General features: G+C 30.6%; 1 protein-coding gene across 2 annotated transcripts in view; it reads right to left on the bottom strand.

The window, feature by feature from the left end:
• Positions 1 to 20103, bottom strand: part of LOC129972908 (genetic suppressor element 1-like) — a 149005-nt gene that overhangs the window by 20202 nt on the left and 108700 nt on the right. For both annotated transcript variants that reach the window (XM_056087221.1, XM_056087222.1), the window contains exons 2-10: positions 14307 to 14537; positions 11582 to 11793; positions 10176 to 10363; positions 9856 to 10059; positions 7668 to 7850; positions 7121 to 7374; positions 5124 to 5353; positions 3191 to 3940; positions 508 to 559 (exon numbers count right to left, since the gene is read on the bottom strand). In XM_056087221.1, the coding sequence (XP_055943196.1) occupies positions 508 to 559; positions 3191 to 3940; positions 5124 to 5353; positions 7121 to 7374; positions 7668 to 7850; positions 9856 to 10059; positions 10176 to 10363; positions 11582 to 11793; positions 14307 to 14537 (2304 nt within the window). The remainder of the gene's footprint in view (positions 1 to 507; positions 560 to 3190; positions 3941 to 5123; positions 5354 to 7120; positions 7375 to 7667; positions 7851 to 9855; positions 10060 to 10175; positions 10364 to 11581; positions 11794 to 14306; positions 14538 to 20103) is intronic.

The following is a 20103-nucleotide window of genomic DNA, read 5'->3' as shown; positions in this document are numbered from 1 at the left end:
TCATATTTCTTGTACTTCATTTTGGAGTGTTTAATTTATGATTCATTTTTATAGATGTTAGGGGACAGCTTAAATAATTTTTTTCGCTAAAATCTACTACGAAGTGGCGCCACATTCATGAAATAAAAATTTTGATAAATTAATTGATTTACTTGTACCTAAGTTCTGAAAATATTAAAATAGCGTACATTGTCGAACAGGCGATTGTAGAATACGCAATGTAAAAAATTTCAAAATTTCAGCACATCAGAAAGTGATTGAGAAATCGAATACAAAACTGACTTTTTTATAAACATGAAACGAGCGAAGTTAAATATAAGTATTTAATAATAAAATCATGAAAAGTATCTCTTACATTAGATTACAGATAAAGGGAATATATTCTGTAATTAACCTTAGCGTTAATAAAACTGTACTTTTTTTACTTTTATTTCACTTGAATGTGAAAAATAAAAAAATATCTAATATTTAAAATAAGACTTATCCTGACAGATTATATTAACTTACTTTTCCTTTTAAAGTGAGTAGTCAAACCTAACAACTGTAGGAATTTCAATTTCTGAAACAAAACCAAAAATACATGTATTAAATACACTACAGCTGAAAAAAGTCAAATTTTAGTATTACAAATTATTAATTAATTTTAAATGGTTAAGCATATTTTGATTTGATGGTAACAACTACTTAAAAATAATATCCCATTGGAATAAATATATAGAATGCGTTTTATTTCTTACTGTCCTTTTAAAATTAAGTCTTATTAATTAAACTCGTAAGGTTTAACGGCTTGAAACAGATAGTTAAAAGAATAATTATTTTAGAATAAGACAGCTTTTAATTAATTATTTCAGTGAAATTCCAAAAGCGGAAGAGTTAATAATAATCTTTTTCAATTAAAGCTGTAAATCATCTTCTATTTAAAAGCTAGAATAAAATGAAAAAAAAAGTAATGAAATATTAAACTTTAGAAAGGCTGTAAAGCTTAGAGTTTTATTCCTTTCCAAACAGTTGTTACAGCTCTTCGTCGTTAGTAATTAGTGAATGAAATAGAATTAACTTGGAAATTATCTTTTATTTTGAGACTGTAACATTTAACGAGAAAAAGAGGAAATAATTAATTTTGGATTTATGACGGATTACTTTCTTCTTGAATTTCTCCTCATTTAAAATATTTGCATTTTAAATAAATTAATGAAAATGAAAATAATCTTCCATTTCTCTCGCAGTTTGTTTTCTTGATGGTAGGTCGAACTGAAATTTTTATTAATGAAAGAAATCAGATTTTATGAATATAATCTATTTTCACTTTCTATTATACGAAGTTTATAAAAGGGAAATATTAGAATCGTTAAAAAAATTCGATCTCGAGATTTTGAACGAATTACCTTATTTCAAACCTAAAAAAGCTAAAAAAGAAGTTTTTTTTTTTTTTTTCAATATTTTGTTGCTCTGTCTATGAATTCAAAAACACTTTCAACTAGACTGAAAAATTTATGCAAGATGTTTTTAAACCAAATTTGTGGATTTCTAAAATTATAATTACAAAAAAAGATAGTTAGATAAATAAAATTTAACATTCAAATTTATTATTTAAAGTGTGATTATTAATAAATTTTGGACCAACTTTTCCAAGAGGTTGACTATCTGATTAGCCTGTATTTTCACATGCATGTAAAACTGATAACACACACAAAAAAAATGAAAAAAAGGATTAGATAAACGAAACTGGTACACAGTTTAATCATTAAAAGTGTAGTTCGTCAGCCAATTTTAAATTAATTCTGTCGAAAGATTGATTATATATATTGATTTGTACTTTTATATGCTTGTAAAAGCGATAAACACAAAAATGCAATCACTTAAATAAATAAAATTTGATATGTGATCCTTTTACTAAAATTGTTCTCTGACATATTGTTATCTCACTCCGTTGGAAAAAAATCACCCAAAATGCATATTAGGTTTTATTTACTGTATAACGAAGTACAATGCTCTCAAATGTGGACTCTAAAAATAAAAATCTGGTCACTCGTAGTAATCACAGTCTTGAACAAGGCCCTCAATTTTATGCGAAAGAAGGAGGACAACATATTAAAAAGAATGTGAGGAAGTTTCAAGTTGATCACTTCCGTACGTTTTCAATGTTAAAAGTTTCAATAGAAAACTTTCAGGTACTTATTAATATTATAATTTAAAAGATATAGGCTGATTTTCAATTAATTTACTTGTGAAAAATAGATGTATTAACTCAATGGACCTATGAAATCTTGCTAATTTATTCTTATAGCATGTAAATAGGGAAAAGTCATAAAAATGCCATTCAAACCGTAGTCATCATTGCTTCTATATAATTTAGCCTCAAAATTTAATGTAATTTTCCTTACAAAAATACCAGCTAACTTAGAGAAAGACGAGAGAGGTCATTTTCATAATAAAAATTGAAATAACTTTTTTCTAGATAAAAGGTCAGATTTATAACTTTCTCATTAGAAATCGGCTAAGAAAATTTGAGGTTTTCTAAAATGTAAATATATATAAATTTATGCAAGTATATTTCTAAATTTTTTATAAATTTCTGGAAATGAAGTGGGATGTCTGACTTCCGTATGTATTTTAAAATCATATGAATCGTTAAAAAGAATTCACAGCTATGAAGGAAAATACAAACAATAGTTCTTTTTAGTTATAATAATATTCAGTTTTAAAATATATTTTTCAAATTTTGGGAGGAATACGATAGCAATGATATTTAATTCATTTTTGGTGGATTTCAAAGATAAGTTAAAAAATTTTAATGATAAATATTATATTTGAAGATGTACATTTCAAGCATATTTTACCCTTAGAAATACATAAACAAAACAACATATTTGAATACAGCTTTTGAGCTGAATTAAAAAAGTCAAAAATGCCGATTAGGCTGATTACAGCGCTAGAATACTTGAAATTTAACATATTTTTGATCCGAATTGTAACCACCATACGATTAAAAATGTTTAAACTTAAGGTGAAATTAAAAAAACCATGGAAGCAATTACATCAAATAACAATTTTTAGTTGATGATAGTCAACTGAAATATGTTAGTTCTGTTTAGTTTTTTAGGCTTTTTGCTAAATCAAAAGGTTTGATAATTTTATTAAAAAAGAACAAGAACTTAAAAAGTTTTATTAAATTGAGCAAGAAACTTACCTGTGGACTTGAGTCAAACTTCTGTTGAGGTATTTTCGTAATTATAAGAAAATTTTTCAAACGGAGCTCTTCTTTGGCATCATCTTCATAAGATTTAAAATCACCTTTCTTTAGATTTTTGGCGTCTAAATCAAGTTTACTGACAACTGGCGTGAAATCTATATTGCTCTTGAGCAAGGGAGCATTGTAGAACTCATTAAAAAGTTTCTGAGGAACGATTTCCTTTCCCGTTGTTGTTGACTGATGACTAGACTTGAAACTAGGAACTACCAACCTATCATTGATATTATTGGCAGTATGAGTCTTTGGTAAAGCGTGCCCATTCATTTCTAGCCTGCATTTTTCGGATTCCAGCAACCTGGCATGCATTCCTTCATTCTGGTAAGGACTAGATTTCAATATGGCACCATTCACAGCTTTGCGCTGATGGTTTTGAAAGACATTGTTGCGGTCCTCTTTGGACTTCTTTGATTCGTGGCTTTTTCTGTGATTGTTTGTGCAGGCCTTTTGCAACTTCTCGTGTCGCCATTCATGAGGTCCGTGATCTTTATTTGACAGTTCGGTTATATGGTGGTGAATCGAATCGAATCTTTTTGTGTCCGTTGTGGAATGCTTCTTTGTGTCAGCACCAGAAGATTCGATGGCTGGAATGTTTGACTGCTTTTTCTCGTTCGTATTCGATGGACTAAAACGCATATTTGCTTTGTCATTCACGTGGCCGTCTTTGGTTGCATGAGGTCGATGTATTTCCTAAGTGGAGACAAAATGCTGTCACATAAAAGTGCAATAATTAGCATACAATAGAGAATTATTTTGCTGAAATTAGGTTGTTTAGCTTGAATAACAAACAAAAAAGGCTCTTGACACACACACACACACACACACACACACACACACACACACACACACACACACACACACACGCACACGCACACACGAACACACGCACGCACGCACGCACGCACGCACGCACGCACACACACACACACACACAATTAAATAAAACGACATAAAAATAAATTTAATTATTTTTAGAAGATATTCATTAAATTACAAATTAGAAGGTTTTGTAGATAACAATGACAATATATTTTTTGCCACAATTTTACTTTCTCGTATACGTGGTATAGAGAATAATAATCGTAAAAAATTCGAACTCAAGATTTTGACAAATCTCTAAGTTTTAGACCTTTCTGGATTCAAAAAAATTTATTTTGGGAATCTATCTGTCTGTCTGTGAAAAAAATAATAATAATAAAAAAAAAGCTTTGAGGTGGAGGGATGAAATTTGGTATACGGTTTTTACATCAAATTTATAGATTTTTATCAAATTTTGATCAAAATCCGTTCTGCGGAAGTCCATCTGTCCGGCTGTTCAAATATAAGTTAATACGATAACTGCAAAACGAAGAGAACTGGATAGATAAAATTTGGTATACAAATTTAATATCTACAATGCAGACGCCTGGAAAAGTTTGAGTCAAATTCAACAAGGGATTTACCATCAGTCTGTCTGTACTTTCAAAATCATGTAAACGTGATAATTCAAAAACGCAGTGACTCAAATGTACCGAATTTGGTATGGAATTTTGTGATTACAAGTGTAATTTTGAGTCAAATGTTTGCTTTAATCGGTTTAGAATAAAGTGTCTAATACACAAATTCAATTTTTGGATACTATTAACACATGTCAGAGATTAATCGCCAAATAACTCGCCAAAGATGATACAGTAAATTCAGTAAATATAGTAGGCTAATGTCATGTAAGGCGTTTCATGGCATATCGAGTTTGTTAGAGAATATGCGAGAAAGTTCTTTGAAGACCATTCTCGCTGGTTATTTATTCTTTATTTGGAACTTTATAATCAGAATGGAAAAATTTCCGGTATTAATCAAAGCACGTATTTATTAGATACAATTTGAATTATTATACCTGTGGTCTAAAAGATGGAGGTTTTCCGAACTCTTGGCTGCCATTTTCTTTCGGATAATTAGCAACTGGCTGCTGCCATGGCGTCCAGAGTTCAGCTTCTTTCTTCATAGGTTCTGGACTAGGTTGGACCACCAAGTTTAAAGGGATAGGATTATTTACAGTTGTAGGTGCTGTGGCATGATTACCAATCGTTGTTGGCGGGCACTGAATCACAGGCGCATTTCTCACACCTGAAAGATATATTTATAAATAAACCGCTGAAGATGACCTTCCATCCTTTCATCATAGAAAAAGAATAAAATTCCAGGTGGTAATTATAATAAAAGGAAACAAAATGAAATTTTATTCCTTTTATTTTTATCAGAGTTGCAAACATATCTGTTTCCACACAGTTATTGAACATTAGAAATCTCTGTAATCAAACTTAAAATAATATTTCCGAATTATAAATAATGTCGTTTATAACTAACTAAACCTGATAATGCTTTACTATATGGAATAAATAAGGGTATAAATAGAGAAATTTTTAACTTTTTGAAACGACGTAAAAATAAGAAATAAATTGCTTAAATAACTTACAAAGAAAAAAAATGCATGAAAAGGGTTTGCTTCATTGTATTAGATGACAAAAAAAAATCTTAATAAAAAAAGTTGATGATGCTCGAACTAGTTTTCAAGATGTTATTTCTATTTGATAAATCAACCAAAAATAAATAACTTTTTTATAAGCTCAGAGCAGTATTGAAGAACAAAATTTCAATATTTTTAATGTGTCATCTATAAATTAAAGGTAACCAATCAAGGCTATATATATAATTCATAAACAAGAAAAGTACTCTTGACCAGATCCGTTTTTCAGAATTTTGTCTAGAGATATCAATCGAATCATCTTGGGAATTCTAACAGCCTATCTAAGAGTCCCATCTTTTTGAATCCATATATGGCTTCTACTTAAAAACAAAATTGCAATTCCAGGAAAACTTATTGTCTGATATGAAAACTTAATAAGAAAATTGTTTAATAATTAAAAATAAAAAAATACCTGTTGAATTATTACTCCTAAACAAAGAAAGAACTTTTTTTGGAGAGGGGGGGGGGAGGTGAATTGTGCTATGAAAAGTTTTAATTAATTATTTAAAAATGCAAATATATTTAATGTATAATTGTAAATAGCTTGTTAATAATCACTAAGCCTCATATTTTAAATTTTTATATAATGTTTGCTTACATGATAAAATACAAATCAGAAAGAAAACAGTTCTCTGAAGAAGAGAAAAAATAATACATATATTAAATATAAATGAATGCAAAATTTTAAAAGTTCTTTACTAAAGAAGATTTCTTTCCTTCTCAAAAAGCTTTTATCAAGTAAATAAATGTTCTTTTCACAAACATCTAAAAGTATTAGAAGTTTATTTAGCAAAAAATAATTAACATTTAAGCTGAGATAATGGAGCATAAAATAATAGCTTCAAGAAATTAGTTTTAAAGTATGATTTTGTCTTTGTATTTAACTGTTTAATTTCAATAAACCTTTTTATATTTTAATCAATTTAAAATAGTACAAAAGAATTCGGAAAAGTATTTAATAAGTTTTCATTGCATTTAAAATAAAGTAAATAACTCATATGCTACAGCAAATATTTTTCTTCTTAACAGAAAAAAGAAATATATTTCTCGAAGACAATACATACTAAATTACTTTTATAATAACCCTAAAGAATCAAATAAATCAAGTATTTAATTGATTGTTATAAAAGAATATCTGCAGACGATAACAAATAACTTATCGTCTTCAAAAAACTCAAAGAAAAAGAAAGAACAACAAAACTTAAATGATATTTCTGGAGATTAAATTTAAATAAATATTTATACAACTATAAACTTTCCAGTTTTATGCTTTCATTTCTTTTAAGCAGCAAACGATATTAAATCATTTTTTTTCAAATTACTTATTTTATTACGAATTGTTTTTAAAAGAATAAATTCCGTCTTACTCGGAGATTCCGTTCTTTTGCTACTGGAGCTGGAATAATTTGAATTATGTGATTTCTTGTGTTCTTCTCTCTCCCTGTGAGATTTTTCGCGCTCTTTTTTCTCTTTCTCTCTCTGCTCTCGCTCCTTGTGCTCTCTTTCCCTCGATTCCTTTTCTTTGTGCTCTTTCTCGCGTTGTCTCTCCTGCTCTTTCGTTCGAGACTGGTCGAGTTCGATTTCTTTTTCGCGCATTCTTCTCTCCTCTTCTTGTTTTAGTCTGGGAAAACAACCGATTTTTTTTATATCAGACAATATAAAACATATTTTATTCAGGCAGTTAGTTCGCCTGTACTTAAAAGACCATTGGCTTGAAAAGTATGATGGAAAGCATTTAATTTATATGATAATACATTCTCAACCAAAAATGTATGAAAATACTTATTATTAAACGCTTTTATTGTATTCTCTATTGAATACAGATTGTTATAGAAATATTGTTATTTTAGTTTTAACATGGCTATGCTATTTAATGGTAAGGCTTATTACAAGTACATGTGGTTTACTGCTTACCTTTCATGATTGATTATATTGTTGTTTGTAGAACCGATTGACAGAGACTGAGCAAGAAGGTCAGCCGCATACCGGCTGTTAGGATAGAAGGCGGCTGGAGGGCCCATCATGCTGGGCTGAGGGTATGGCATCACAGGTGGTCGAAGAAGGCTGTACCGCTCCAAATACAGAGGATCATCGAATCTGTACAAAGATAAAAGTTCAATCACTTTATCTTACCGAAGTAATAAATAGAAGATTTGTAAGAATCATTGAGGTCTGAATTATTAGAATTCAAGTATTGCTCTTTATGATAGTGAATTTCATAAATGAAAACATTTGGTTGCTTATGTAGCATTAGATATGAATTTCATATCCAAACTTGAGGATTTGAAAATTAATTTTGGCTTATTTATACAGGGTATATCAGGGGGATTATACACGCTTTAAACTCAGGGTACCAGGGTGTATCAGGAGGATTATACACCCTGTAAATTCAGAATACGAGGGTGTATCAGGGGGATTATACATCCTGTAAACTCAGGATACCAGGGTGTATCAGGGGGATTATACATCCTGTAAACTCAGGATACCAGGGTGTATCAGGGTGATTATATACCCTGTAAACTCAGGATACTAGGATGTATCAAAGATTAGAAACTTTCAGGAGTTCAGGAAACTTGGTCGAAACGCTTTCCTGGTTTGGTAGTGACATAAAACACAAGAAAGGAAGGCCAAGAACAAGATGAGAAAACATGTTTATCGTTCTTAGTATGGAAAAAATGCTGGGAAGTCTTTGGCTGGTGTACACGATAGAACCTGAATGCAACGTGTGATCTACAGTGGATCTGGTGGGGTGGCGTGCAGTGCATTGGCTCGCTCGATAGCCAAACCTCACTTGCTTTGATTACTTCTTCTGGGGGTACGTCAAATCAATGGTGTACGAAACTTCCAAAAATTCCCAGTGATGAGGACCTTATTGCGCACATCGTGGCAGCTTCTGTGGAAATCGGGACACACCCGGTATTTTCTCTAACGTTAGATCTTTAATGCGCCAGATATGTGATGAGATTAGAAATAAAGCTATTTTTTTTCTTCAGAATTTTGGTAGGTTTCAAAATACTATACGGAATTATATCAATAAGTTCCGGAATCACTTCTAACATTTCCGTACCTATATCAATGACTGTTATAGTGGGATATTTGCATTGATATATATGTGGACTGCTCAATAACGTGAAACATTAAGAAAAATATCGTAAAAGTTTAGCTTCGTGATGACGATATTAAAAATATTTCGTTCTAAATTAGTGAAATCCTTGCCAAAAAATATACAGAATATTAGATATAGGAGGACATATATTCAACTAAAGTGCCATGCCATGCATGCAAGTGAACTTATGTTAATTAAACTATATATCGGAAAATTTGTATATTTGTCCCAATTAATTTGCACAATATTGTAGTAATATATTACCAATATTGAAGGTCATTATTTCTGCAAGTACAAAATAGAGTTTTCATCTGTTGGTACTTTGCTAAGATAGGCTTTGAAGTTTGTTGATAAGCCTATGTTCGATTTTTTTTTAAAAAAACAGTGAACTTAAGCAAATTTTAAAATACATTGTAATAGAGATTTTGAAACATTGTTGAAAAGAAAACATCAAAAGATAAACTTCCTATTTACATATCTTATTTTTTATTTATAAATTGATTATAACGGGTAGATGCTGATTTATAAACTGATTTATTATTTATTCCAAAAACAACTAAAAACTGAATCCTAATTAGAAAAAAATTAGGTTTTATTCTGTTGTATTAAAATAACTAGTCGCAGTTATGCAAAGAAAGAGCAAAGAGCCGATTCTTAATTATATATTTAAAAAACAACATCTCTGCTTACTTAAAATAAACAGCAGAAATTCAATGCTGTTTTCTTCAAAAATGTATCGTATTCTGAATTAATGTTAGTCTATGATAAAGAGATAATAGACATTTCAACTCTGTATGACAAAACTAAATACATTTTTACCCAGTCTCTGATATTGAATTCAAAACTCTGGTATTTCATATTCATTCAAAACTGAACACACTTTGATGCGCTATTCAATAGTGATTTCGAAATAAATGAAAGGATTATCCGTTTCTGATTGTAAAACTACGATTGTTTACAACATACCATTTTCTCATTTTAGTAAAGGAAGCTTACCTATATGCTGGATGAGAGAGATGTGGGGGAGGCAAGAATGCAGGGGTGTACGGATAGGAAGCGGCTGGATGGGGATGCTCAAAGAGGGACAAATGGTGAGGGAGGGTGTTCCGAGATTCCTCTGTTCCCCGATACGGTTGAAATCCCCTTGACGACGTTAAGGAATCGTCTGGCCTAGGTAGAGGTGCAATGGTTGCATGAGGCCTATAAAGAAAGAATAAAAGTAAGCATTGGAAATTCCAAAAAAAATTAAGGTAATGTCAGACGGCGTTATGAACTTTTAAATTAAGCAACAACAGTTATTGTTTATTTTTATTTACCTTGATTGTGAAGAAGACGTTGAGCCAGATAATCCTTTATTTGGCATATTCGACTCATCCCACTTTTCTGAATGTGCAGGCCTAGGACCTTTGGAAGAGTCCATCTTCACCCCAAGGGAGTCCTGTAAATGACCATTACTTAATGTGCTTGAGTTATTCCCCTGCTGTACATTGCTTAAATCCATAACCTACAATGGAACAATTGCATTAAATATTTTGAAAAGATACTTTAACACGAATTGAAATTTTGTATTGAATAAAACCACAAATAGATATATTAAATAAAAGTCGAATAAATACTATAAAAAATATAATTTTTGTTAAGTGGTATGGCCAGGGCAATCTAGTAGCGAGATTAAAGGATTGCTCTTACAGGCTTGATGCTGCGCGAATTGCTGTTATGAGATTTGATTTCTCCATATATCTGTGGGCCTGGAGCATGTTAAACTCGCATATTGAAAATCTATGTTAGTATACTGTGCATATTCAAAGAGAGCAATGCAAGGACACCTATGGCTTCCTTGTCTTCTTCTAACCGAGATTGAAACAACGATGGCAAACCCAAAAGTTGTTGCTTCAAAGAGGACATTAATCAAATTAAACTACTCATATCTCGAGAAGAAACGGTCATAGCTGTAAACGAAGGAAGGAAGTGCCATATAGCTCTTATGAAATGACGCTATTGAAATTGAAGCTCAAAACCATGGCTAGTCTAATAATCAATCTATTGCATCGAAAAACCAATCGCCATGGTGGCAATGGAAAAAAATTATCATATGCCTTATTCAAAAATGAGGATTGAACTCCAAAATTGAAATTGAATTTCAAAGTAGGGATCAATCTACTTCTAAAGAAAAAAAGACAAACGAAAAAAAATGTCATATAGCTTTTACAAAACGATGCTAATAAAATTGAATTTCAAAATGCCAGTTTAATTAAACTCATTAAAAAAAAAGCAAGCATGACTACAAACGAAAAAAATTGTGATGTAACTTTCATAAAACGGTGCTGTTAAAATTGAGCTTCAAAATAAGAATTAGTCGAGGCAAATCAAATGAATGCGGCAAAAAACGAACAAAATAAGTTGATACAAACATCTCAAAACAATGCTATTAGATTTGTTGTTGTTGGGGTTTAGTGGCACAAGAGCTATTTTCTGGCTGAATTGCGCCAAGCAATGCTATAAGAATAATCATAAAAAGAATTATCACTCTAAGGACATTTTTCATACTGGAAATTATGAAGTCATCGTTTCACATGACTGAGTTTGAAAAGTCTTGTTTATATCTTAATGGTTAAATTCAACAGCTGAATGAAAGAATTGAAAATATTTATTACAATTCATCCCTAAATAAATAAATACACACAAAAACACTAGAGAGTGTATAAGTTTAAAGGGCACCAACCTTCCTGCTCTCGGAAGTATGTGTGGCGACGGGTCTACTGGGGGCGATTGTCATGACCGGGGGCGATGAAGCGGCGTACGATACTTGGTGATTGGTGAGGAACATAGCTTGAGGGGGCGGCTGGGCGTTCGAGACGCTTCTCTTGGGCGTCAGAGATCCTTGGCTCAGCACCGGGGAGGAGACTGGGGAGATCTGGGTCAGGTCTTTTTCTCCTAGAAGGAAAATGAGTATTACTTAATTTGGTCTGAATGATAAACAGTTTTGTTTTGAAATGTGTTATAAATAGAAAGTAGGTATTAAAGGCATTATTGTAATGTATAAATAAAAATTTCCACCTTTTAGAATTGATTATTAGCAGAAGATTAGAGCTAAAACATATGAATATGAGAATTTTAGAGGTTTTTTTATTTTGTTTGATTATAATAGTAGCGATAATTTTTCAGTAGGAAAAAAAATTATGAGAATTTTTTTGTTGAAAAGTAATAATACATACCATTTAATTAATGTTCATTTTATTATGTACGACTGAATCGTAAATTAAAGTTTATGTGTATAACAATATTTAACATAAAAAATTTTAAATGTTTTTTTTATTTATTATTATTATTATTATTTTATAAAGGACACTTAAAAAAAACATCTGTTGAACTTTTCTGTAAGTTTATTTTAGAATTTGTTAATGACTTTTCATAGTTTCTCATTGATAATGACAAAGAAATTTAACTTAATAATTATCCAATACTTTATAATTATCCAATTTATCACCTTTTATAATTTAATAATAACTTTTATAATTTTATAATTTAATAGTACACAGTAAAATGGATGATAAAAATTGGATGCATTATTTTAATTTTTAATTTATAATTTAAGAATAGTATTACTATTATTCAAAAAAGAAATTCTCAAGATTTTTTCCGCCCCCTTAAAAAGTGTCTATATAATTAAAGATAAACAAAGAAAAAGTAATCGGGGGGGGGGACGCTTTCTAATATAGAACTTCTTAGGAAATTTTGTTTATTTGTTTTTCATAAATGGTATTTTTTCGGCATAAAAATCGTGTGGATTTCTTAGTTGAATAATAATAACACTGTTCATAAATGACAAATAAAAAATTAAAATAATTCCACCAATTTTTATTACCCATTTTATTTAGTTTGACTAAATCAAAAAATGCAGATCTTGTCTTGAATAATTTAAAATAGGACATTTTAATTTTCTTTTTCTTTTCCTGCTTGTGACTAACAGTACTTTTTTCGTACTTTTCCGCTATCAACAAATTCGTATAAATTCTTGCTGAATCACAATTTATTATAATTTTAATTTGATACAGTCGTTTAGTAAAATTAATGTAATTCTTTAAATAAGAATTATTTTCTCCCACATTTTTTATTTTTGGAATTCATAAATATGACAGAAGCAAATATTTCTACGTGCTGCTGCACAAATTTTAAAAATTCAGTTATACAGATTATAATTTAAGAGTGCATGCAGTAATTTAAGACAAAGAAACAGTAAATATTACAATTTAAAAAGTGCTTTTTCCCTCTTGATTAGTGGTATCCCCGCCCTTCAGGAATGTCGATCTTTTCTCATAACTTCCCTAGAAAATAAACATTCCAGTACAAATGTTTCTTTTAACTTATAAATTTTGTCTTGATTAAAAACGCAATTTTTAAAAATTGCTTCAAGAAGTGCTTTTTTAAAATTTATATTAGGCAGTTTTGCTGATTGTTTCATACTACTCAAAGGTGTGAAACAGAAGATATTGGAGTTGGCACAGAAGAGACAGTACAGCAGACTAACAATACGGCATTGGTGATATTACAATAAATAACAATGGATAATAAATAATAACACTAACAAACGCATACTCTAAAAAAAATAAGCGTGCTTACCGAAATACTTTGAATGGACAATGAAAATTGATTGATAGAATGGGAAAAGCTGCAAGATGTACCATTACTACTAATTAAATAATCCTGAATATAATGTTGTTTGTCGATGATGGTCGATCGATGACCATAGCCTTCCATGATCAGTGAACTTGAATTGTTGCTGACAGCATATTTCATTCGAACTTAATAAATAATGTTATTTCTATATTCTTCATATAAAGACCAAAAGTCAAAAAACGCAGTTAACTAAGTATGAGCCAATATACAATGTGTATTGGTAAATCAAATGGCGAAGTACAGGAAGTTGTTGTTACTATGTTCTGAAATGATTATAAAGTAAAAAGTATAGCTTGAAATGGATGAAAAAATGCCAAGAATTTAAGAATTATGCCTGATGAAACAAATTTGCAATTTATATATTATATATAACCAAATTATAAATTTGGAAATGACTAATTCCTGGCTGTAATTTGTGCTTAAAAATTCGGAAGCCAGCATTTATACTTATTTCAACTGCCAACGTTGTGATTACTGCACACTGATGGAAACAACTGATATTTTTCAGGTTTGTAACTGTAACTGCAGAAAACTAATAACATAATATTCTCTTCAGAATCGACAGAATTGCCATCACTGATCTGATTATTTAAAAAATACTTTAAGAAAAAAGTCCAGGCATGAGAAATCGAGTGATCTTGAAGTTTCGAACGTTTTCTTGTGTTACAATCAAGCTTATATGATTATTTTGACGTGTCCAAATATGTTCTATCATCTCTTAAAGTTTGTGCCATGGGTTTTGAAACATTTTGCATATGCCCATTACTTACCGGAAACAGGATCCACAGCTTGTTTGGCCAACTTCCTGAGCGCAGCAGCGAAACTGGAGGTTCTGTTTGCTGTGTTGAAAGCAAGGTTGCCACCTTCGTAAGATGGGATGTTCGGCTGGGGTGGCACAACCTGATGCAGGGGCGACACGGCAGCCATGGTCCGGGGCTTCTGAGGTGGATTGCAAGGGTGCTGCATGGACAGGGGAGGTGGTTTGCATCCATGGGGCAAGCCTGTAAGAAATGTGATTCATATAACACAGTTCTTAAATCTTTGAATGTACAGAAATTAACAAAATGTATAGTTGAAACATCCTAACAGAAGTTTATGGGGCATTTAAATATCTTAATCGAATACATGGATTAATCTAAACCATGATATTATTTAATGAATAATATAATACAATAATAATGCCAAGTTTTTTTCTTCAATTCCGATTCTGGCAGAAATTGTATTCCAACTTCACATGACATCACACTGTCATCGTCTTATCATATGCCATTCAAACATTATGCGTTAAGACTGAAAATTCGTTTCCTGATTACCTTAAAAGAAATCAGGAAACAAAATACTGGGGGGGGGGGTATGAAATATTAGTGTTTTATAGGACACACCATTTGATCAAGAATTACCAAATTTGTCACATTTATGCATTATGCATTGACAAGTGGAAATATTCAATGAAGAGCTAGCTACATTTAAAAATTTTTGTGTAAAATCTTAATTGATTTAAAATTAAACGAGGTTTTGAGATTTTTTTCCACAGTAACTTTTTTAAATATTATTGGACAAAAATTATTTTTACACTGTTAGCATTTACAAATAAATTATCTTTTTAATGATAATAATTTAATCGCCTTCCGATTTATTCACTGGATTTAAATGCTTTCTTTAAAATATTCTTTACATCAATTTCAGCAATAGTTTTCATTCTTGCCATGAAATTCATAGCATTTTCATTGTTTTTTTCATTTATTTAATAGCATGAAGTCATTCCATTGTTGAGAAGTAAAGAAAAAAGATTTTGTTTATTATTTATGCAGTTTGTATGAAAAATATAAAAAAGGAAGATCAATACCACTTATGTGTGTACTTCGAAGGTTATCATGGAGTTAAAAAATTACCTTCCTAGTTATGTTTCAAATGCCGTATAATGACATGAGAAATCAGTACATTAGTAATATTTATGGTTATAATAAACAAAACATATGGAGGGTAATTAAAATGACACGATTTTATGCCTACTGCAACTTAATGCACAAAATTACTCCGTTGGGGGAACTATAAATTTTGTTTTTGATATTTTTTTTCTACTTTTTAATCTTTATTACATTTTATTAATTCATAATAATATTATGAAATCATGTAGCAATTTTTTCTTCAAATTCATTGTAAGATAGCGTCTCTGTCTTGAAATCAAAATTGTATTGAAATTAATTTTCGCTAGTATAATCAAATTTTATTTGATTTTAAATTGAAAATTAAACAAAACCTTAGGATTCTAACACTAAAAAATTAATGAAAAATCAATTTTCAAAATTCTGTATTTACAAATAAGAACGAAATCAAAGCAAATAAAACACAGCGAATCTTCTAACGCATGAGAAAGTGCAAAATACAACAAACCATGAACCTCTGGTCACTTCCAGTGGATTTCTCCCTCCCGTTGTCACGGCAACGCAGTCGGCTCCTTTGTTCCCACCATTCTGTCGGCATTCCATAAAGGGATGGATGGGTAGGGGTGAGCGGAGACCTAATAAGGTGCTCTCCAGCGTCGGAGGTCACATGTGAGTGGACAAGGTGCCTCTCAATTTCCGCTGAATGCTGCCTCAAATGCCTGGATTTTAAGGGAGATTGTTCGCCATTCCATTCAGGTTAAATAAAGTGCGGGGGTCTGGTATTGTGGGCAGACAGTTTGTAAAATTAGATCCTTTTATATCTTGAAGTGAGAGGTAGATTTGAAACAAAAATTGATTAAGATTCATTTACAGATAGCATTTTCAGAAGATTGAAGTGATGTATGCACTGGCTAAACCTTTTAGCGATTTCTTTTATCAATTGATATTTTTAAGAAAATGTTTCTTGGATTAGCAGTGGTGATATGTTTATTTTTCAGAATTTCCTTCTTCAAATATCTACTAATAATAAGCTGGCGTCCTAGAAAAGGGGTAGTGCGTTTTCCCCGTGATCTGGGCGTCCCGGGTTCCAGTCCCGGTTTGGGCATGCTTGTTCCTCCGTTGTTCTGTCTGTACGATGTGTGAATGTGCCCTTCTGGAAAAAAGGGGTGTGCAAGCGAATGAGTGATGCGTGAGTAGCAAAGTCGTACTCTTGGCCCTAGTTGGCGCTACTATAAAAACAAGAGACGCTCACCCTTTGGCTTAAAATCGCTGTCTTCGTAACAGTGGGCTTGTCAGTGGCAAGCGCCATAAGAAACAACAACAGCTAATAACAAAGATGAACGTGCGCGTGTGTGTATGAGTGTGTATATTGGCGTTTTGCAAGTCTGATCGTTTGGCCAATATACGCCATAAGGGTGGGAATGTGCACCTTGGAGAAGTTTAAATTTTTTAAATTAGAATAAAAAAAATAAGGTAAAATTTGCCATTTTTTCAAGATATCTTCCGAAACTATTATTGCGCACACACAAAAGAAAAAAAAAATTTACAATGTTTCAAAATTTAAAGTTTTTTTAATGACAACAATTTGAAAACAGGATGGATATTTTTCGGAATTTTCGTAAATTTTTAAAACATTTTTTTTAAATTAATTTTCAACAACGGATTACGTTGTTGTTTCCGAAATTCAAAACCATTTTCACTGTTTCATCAAATATTAAATCGTGCGATTTTCTCTCATTGTTCACAATTAAAGAAGATGGATTCTATTTAATATCTGCATTATTTACATGATGGATAGTAATCATGATAATAATAAAACCTCTACAGTTACGATGTCACGAAATTTAGAATATAGATGAGCCGGAATTTTATGTTTGCAACAGTGCTTTCTTTGATGTTATGCGACTGGGCACCATTAGAGAGGTTCATGCACACAATAAATAAAACATATATAAGAAAATTAAAACAACGCGGCTCTCATAACTAATGATTTGGCGGAATCATGAATATGAGGTTATATCTGAATGGTTTATCTAAAGTAAAATATAACGAATATATCCGGCGGAAGAGTTGGCGATTAATATCTAATAAATATAATGGCTGGAGAAAATAGTTTTAGCCATTTATTTTCTTTCTTTCTTTCTTTTTTTTTTTGTTGGTTTCATTTTCCGAAAGAAATTAAATCGCATTTGTGCCTAAAAGTGCTAAATCCGGAATTGACAAATTAGTAAAAAGAAGGAGCAAATAGGTCCATCATCTTAATATATATAAATTACGTGTCACGTTGTTTGTCCGCGATGGACTCCTAAACTACTTAACCGATTTTAATCAAATTTGCACACCGTGTGCAGTTTGATCTAACTTAAAAGATAGGATAGCTCTTTTTCAGAATTTTTTATTAGAATTTTAATTATTAATTAAAAACTAACTTTCCCGCCAAAAAAATCTTTTCATTTTCCCCACCGCCAAATGAGTACGGCTTCAGTTTTTTTCCCCAACAGTCATGAGGCTAGGCTTAAGATTTTTCGGCTGATTATTTGAAATGATTCTATTTATTTTCTTAATCTTTGATGCATTTAAAATTAAACATTGTTAATTAATCGATCTTTCAGATTCATTCTTAAGTACTTTTGAGTTAAAATAAAACAGAATAAAGGAAATTAAAAATTTCTATTCTGCATAGCGTTACCCTAACTGGCGTAGAAAAACTCACGCATTTGTGTTACCGTAACTGGCGTTGAAAATTCACGCATGCGCATTGTGTTCTGATTGTTGACATGACAACAATTATCAACGAATGATTTAAATTATTTTTTATGTTAGTTGCATGTTTTTTTTAATTAAATTGTAATTATGTTAGTTATATATTTTTTGTATACGCTTATAGTTTTAAGTACATTGTTTTTTTAGTTTTTTTAAACCTGTTTTCAAACGATTATTTTAAACGATTCGTATTATTTTCTTAGTGTTTGATTCATTTAAAATGAAACATTGTTAATAAATCGTTCTGGTCATGATGAATCTCAGAATATTTTGTTGACAAATTCTTGAAATATTACATAAATTAGGAAAGATATTCTTTAGTGCCCATAAAGTTTAAACGCTCAGAGACTGTTTTCAGTAATCATATTACAAAAAAATACTTTGTTTCAGTAAAAATTATTATTATATTAATTGCAGATTAATCCTTTCCACTTTAATTTATAGCATAAATTCTACGAGAACTAACAGAAAATTAGAGAGATACATATTACGTTATGAATGAAGGCGTTTATAATATTATGAGTGAATTATATGACTATCAAAATTTGAAGTTTTAAAATATTTTGTTGAAGAAGCTATTAAAGTAGGAATTGCATAAAATATTTAATTATTAAAATTTTAACGAACATTAAGATTGGCGAACCGGCTGGTCGCCAATGGCGGCTAGTAAAAATATAAAAATTATTCAAAAATCCCATTAACAAGAATGGAACTAACAAGTGAATTGTAAAAAAATATTATAACAGTTAATGACATTATTTTTGCATCTGTCTTTTTGATGATATTTTGAAAAAAAATTATTTTTCTTGTATGATTATTAAAAATAACTTCAATTGCTGAAATGAAATTCAATCTATTTTTGTTTTTCATCAAATATCCATTATTGAAAGCTAATGTTTGTTTATTGTTGTTTGGTTTATGCCACGAGACCCAACTATATTAAGCAATTGATTAAAAAAAACAGCAAACAGATTTGTAAAAGAATGAAGTCATTAAAATAAGTAAAATGCAATTATAAAAAACAAACCGAATTTCTGATGAAAATATGATGATAAAAAAAAAAAGATTTGTTCAAAATTATATTTATCAAAATGTAAAATAAATAAAAACAAAGTAGAAAGTTAAATATCTAATAACGTTAAAAAATTAACAATATTTGAGTGGAATTTCTTACTTATCGAATCTTGCAACTTTAGAGACGATGATAAGCAATAAAAATAGGGTATTCAAGTCAAATATGTATACACTAAAATCAATATGATATGTGGAACAGAGCAAATCTGGTTTCTCTCGCTGAAGGGGAGATTACACTGAGTGAAGCGAGTGTTTCCTACACGATGGCGGGTCAATTTGACATCAATTTATCAATCCTCCGCATATGATAAATAATATATTAAATAAAAAAATAAAAAAGATTTAAGCGTAAAAACAACTCCTACTTATATTCTTTATACAAATATCTTTTCTTTCCAATTAGTTTGATAAATAGATACAGAAATGTGACGAACATTTAAAAAAATATAATTTAAAAACAAATATTGAAAAAGTGGTGCCGTGGGGACTCCAGAATATAATATGATTTCTTTTCACTTCTTTTCGTCATTACTGATTAAAAAAGAGTCATTTTTATTACCCTTTCAAGGTTTTTCGTTTTGAAAAGAGATATAAACGTGTTAAATGTTTCCACCTCATGCCGGGCTTGAAGATTGATACTAGTCATGAATACTCCTCCCCTCCTCTCAATTCTAAAAAGAAAAAATGCACGCGGAATCTTCAACTGAGCATTGCTTTCTAAACCTGAATAATTAGAGAACTTCTTTGAAATTTGAGGGAAAGAGTTATAATTTAGATAGTTTACATGGTGCAGTACCACAGTATTGCTCAGCCATCACAACGAATTGAAATGAATCTTCATTTT

Source organism: Argiope bruennichi, chromosome 6 (assembly GCF_947563725.1).
Source record: "Argiope bruennichi chromosome 6, qqArgBrue1.1, whole genome shotgun sequence".
NCBI lineage: Eukaryota > Metazoa > Arthropoda > Arachnida > Araneae > Araneidae > Argiope > Argiope bruennichi.
The sequence above is the reverse complement of the archived record's forward strand: the minus strand, read 5'-3'. Positions and strand labels throughout refer to the sequence as shown.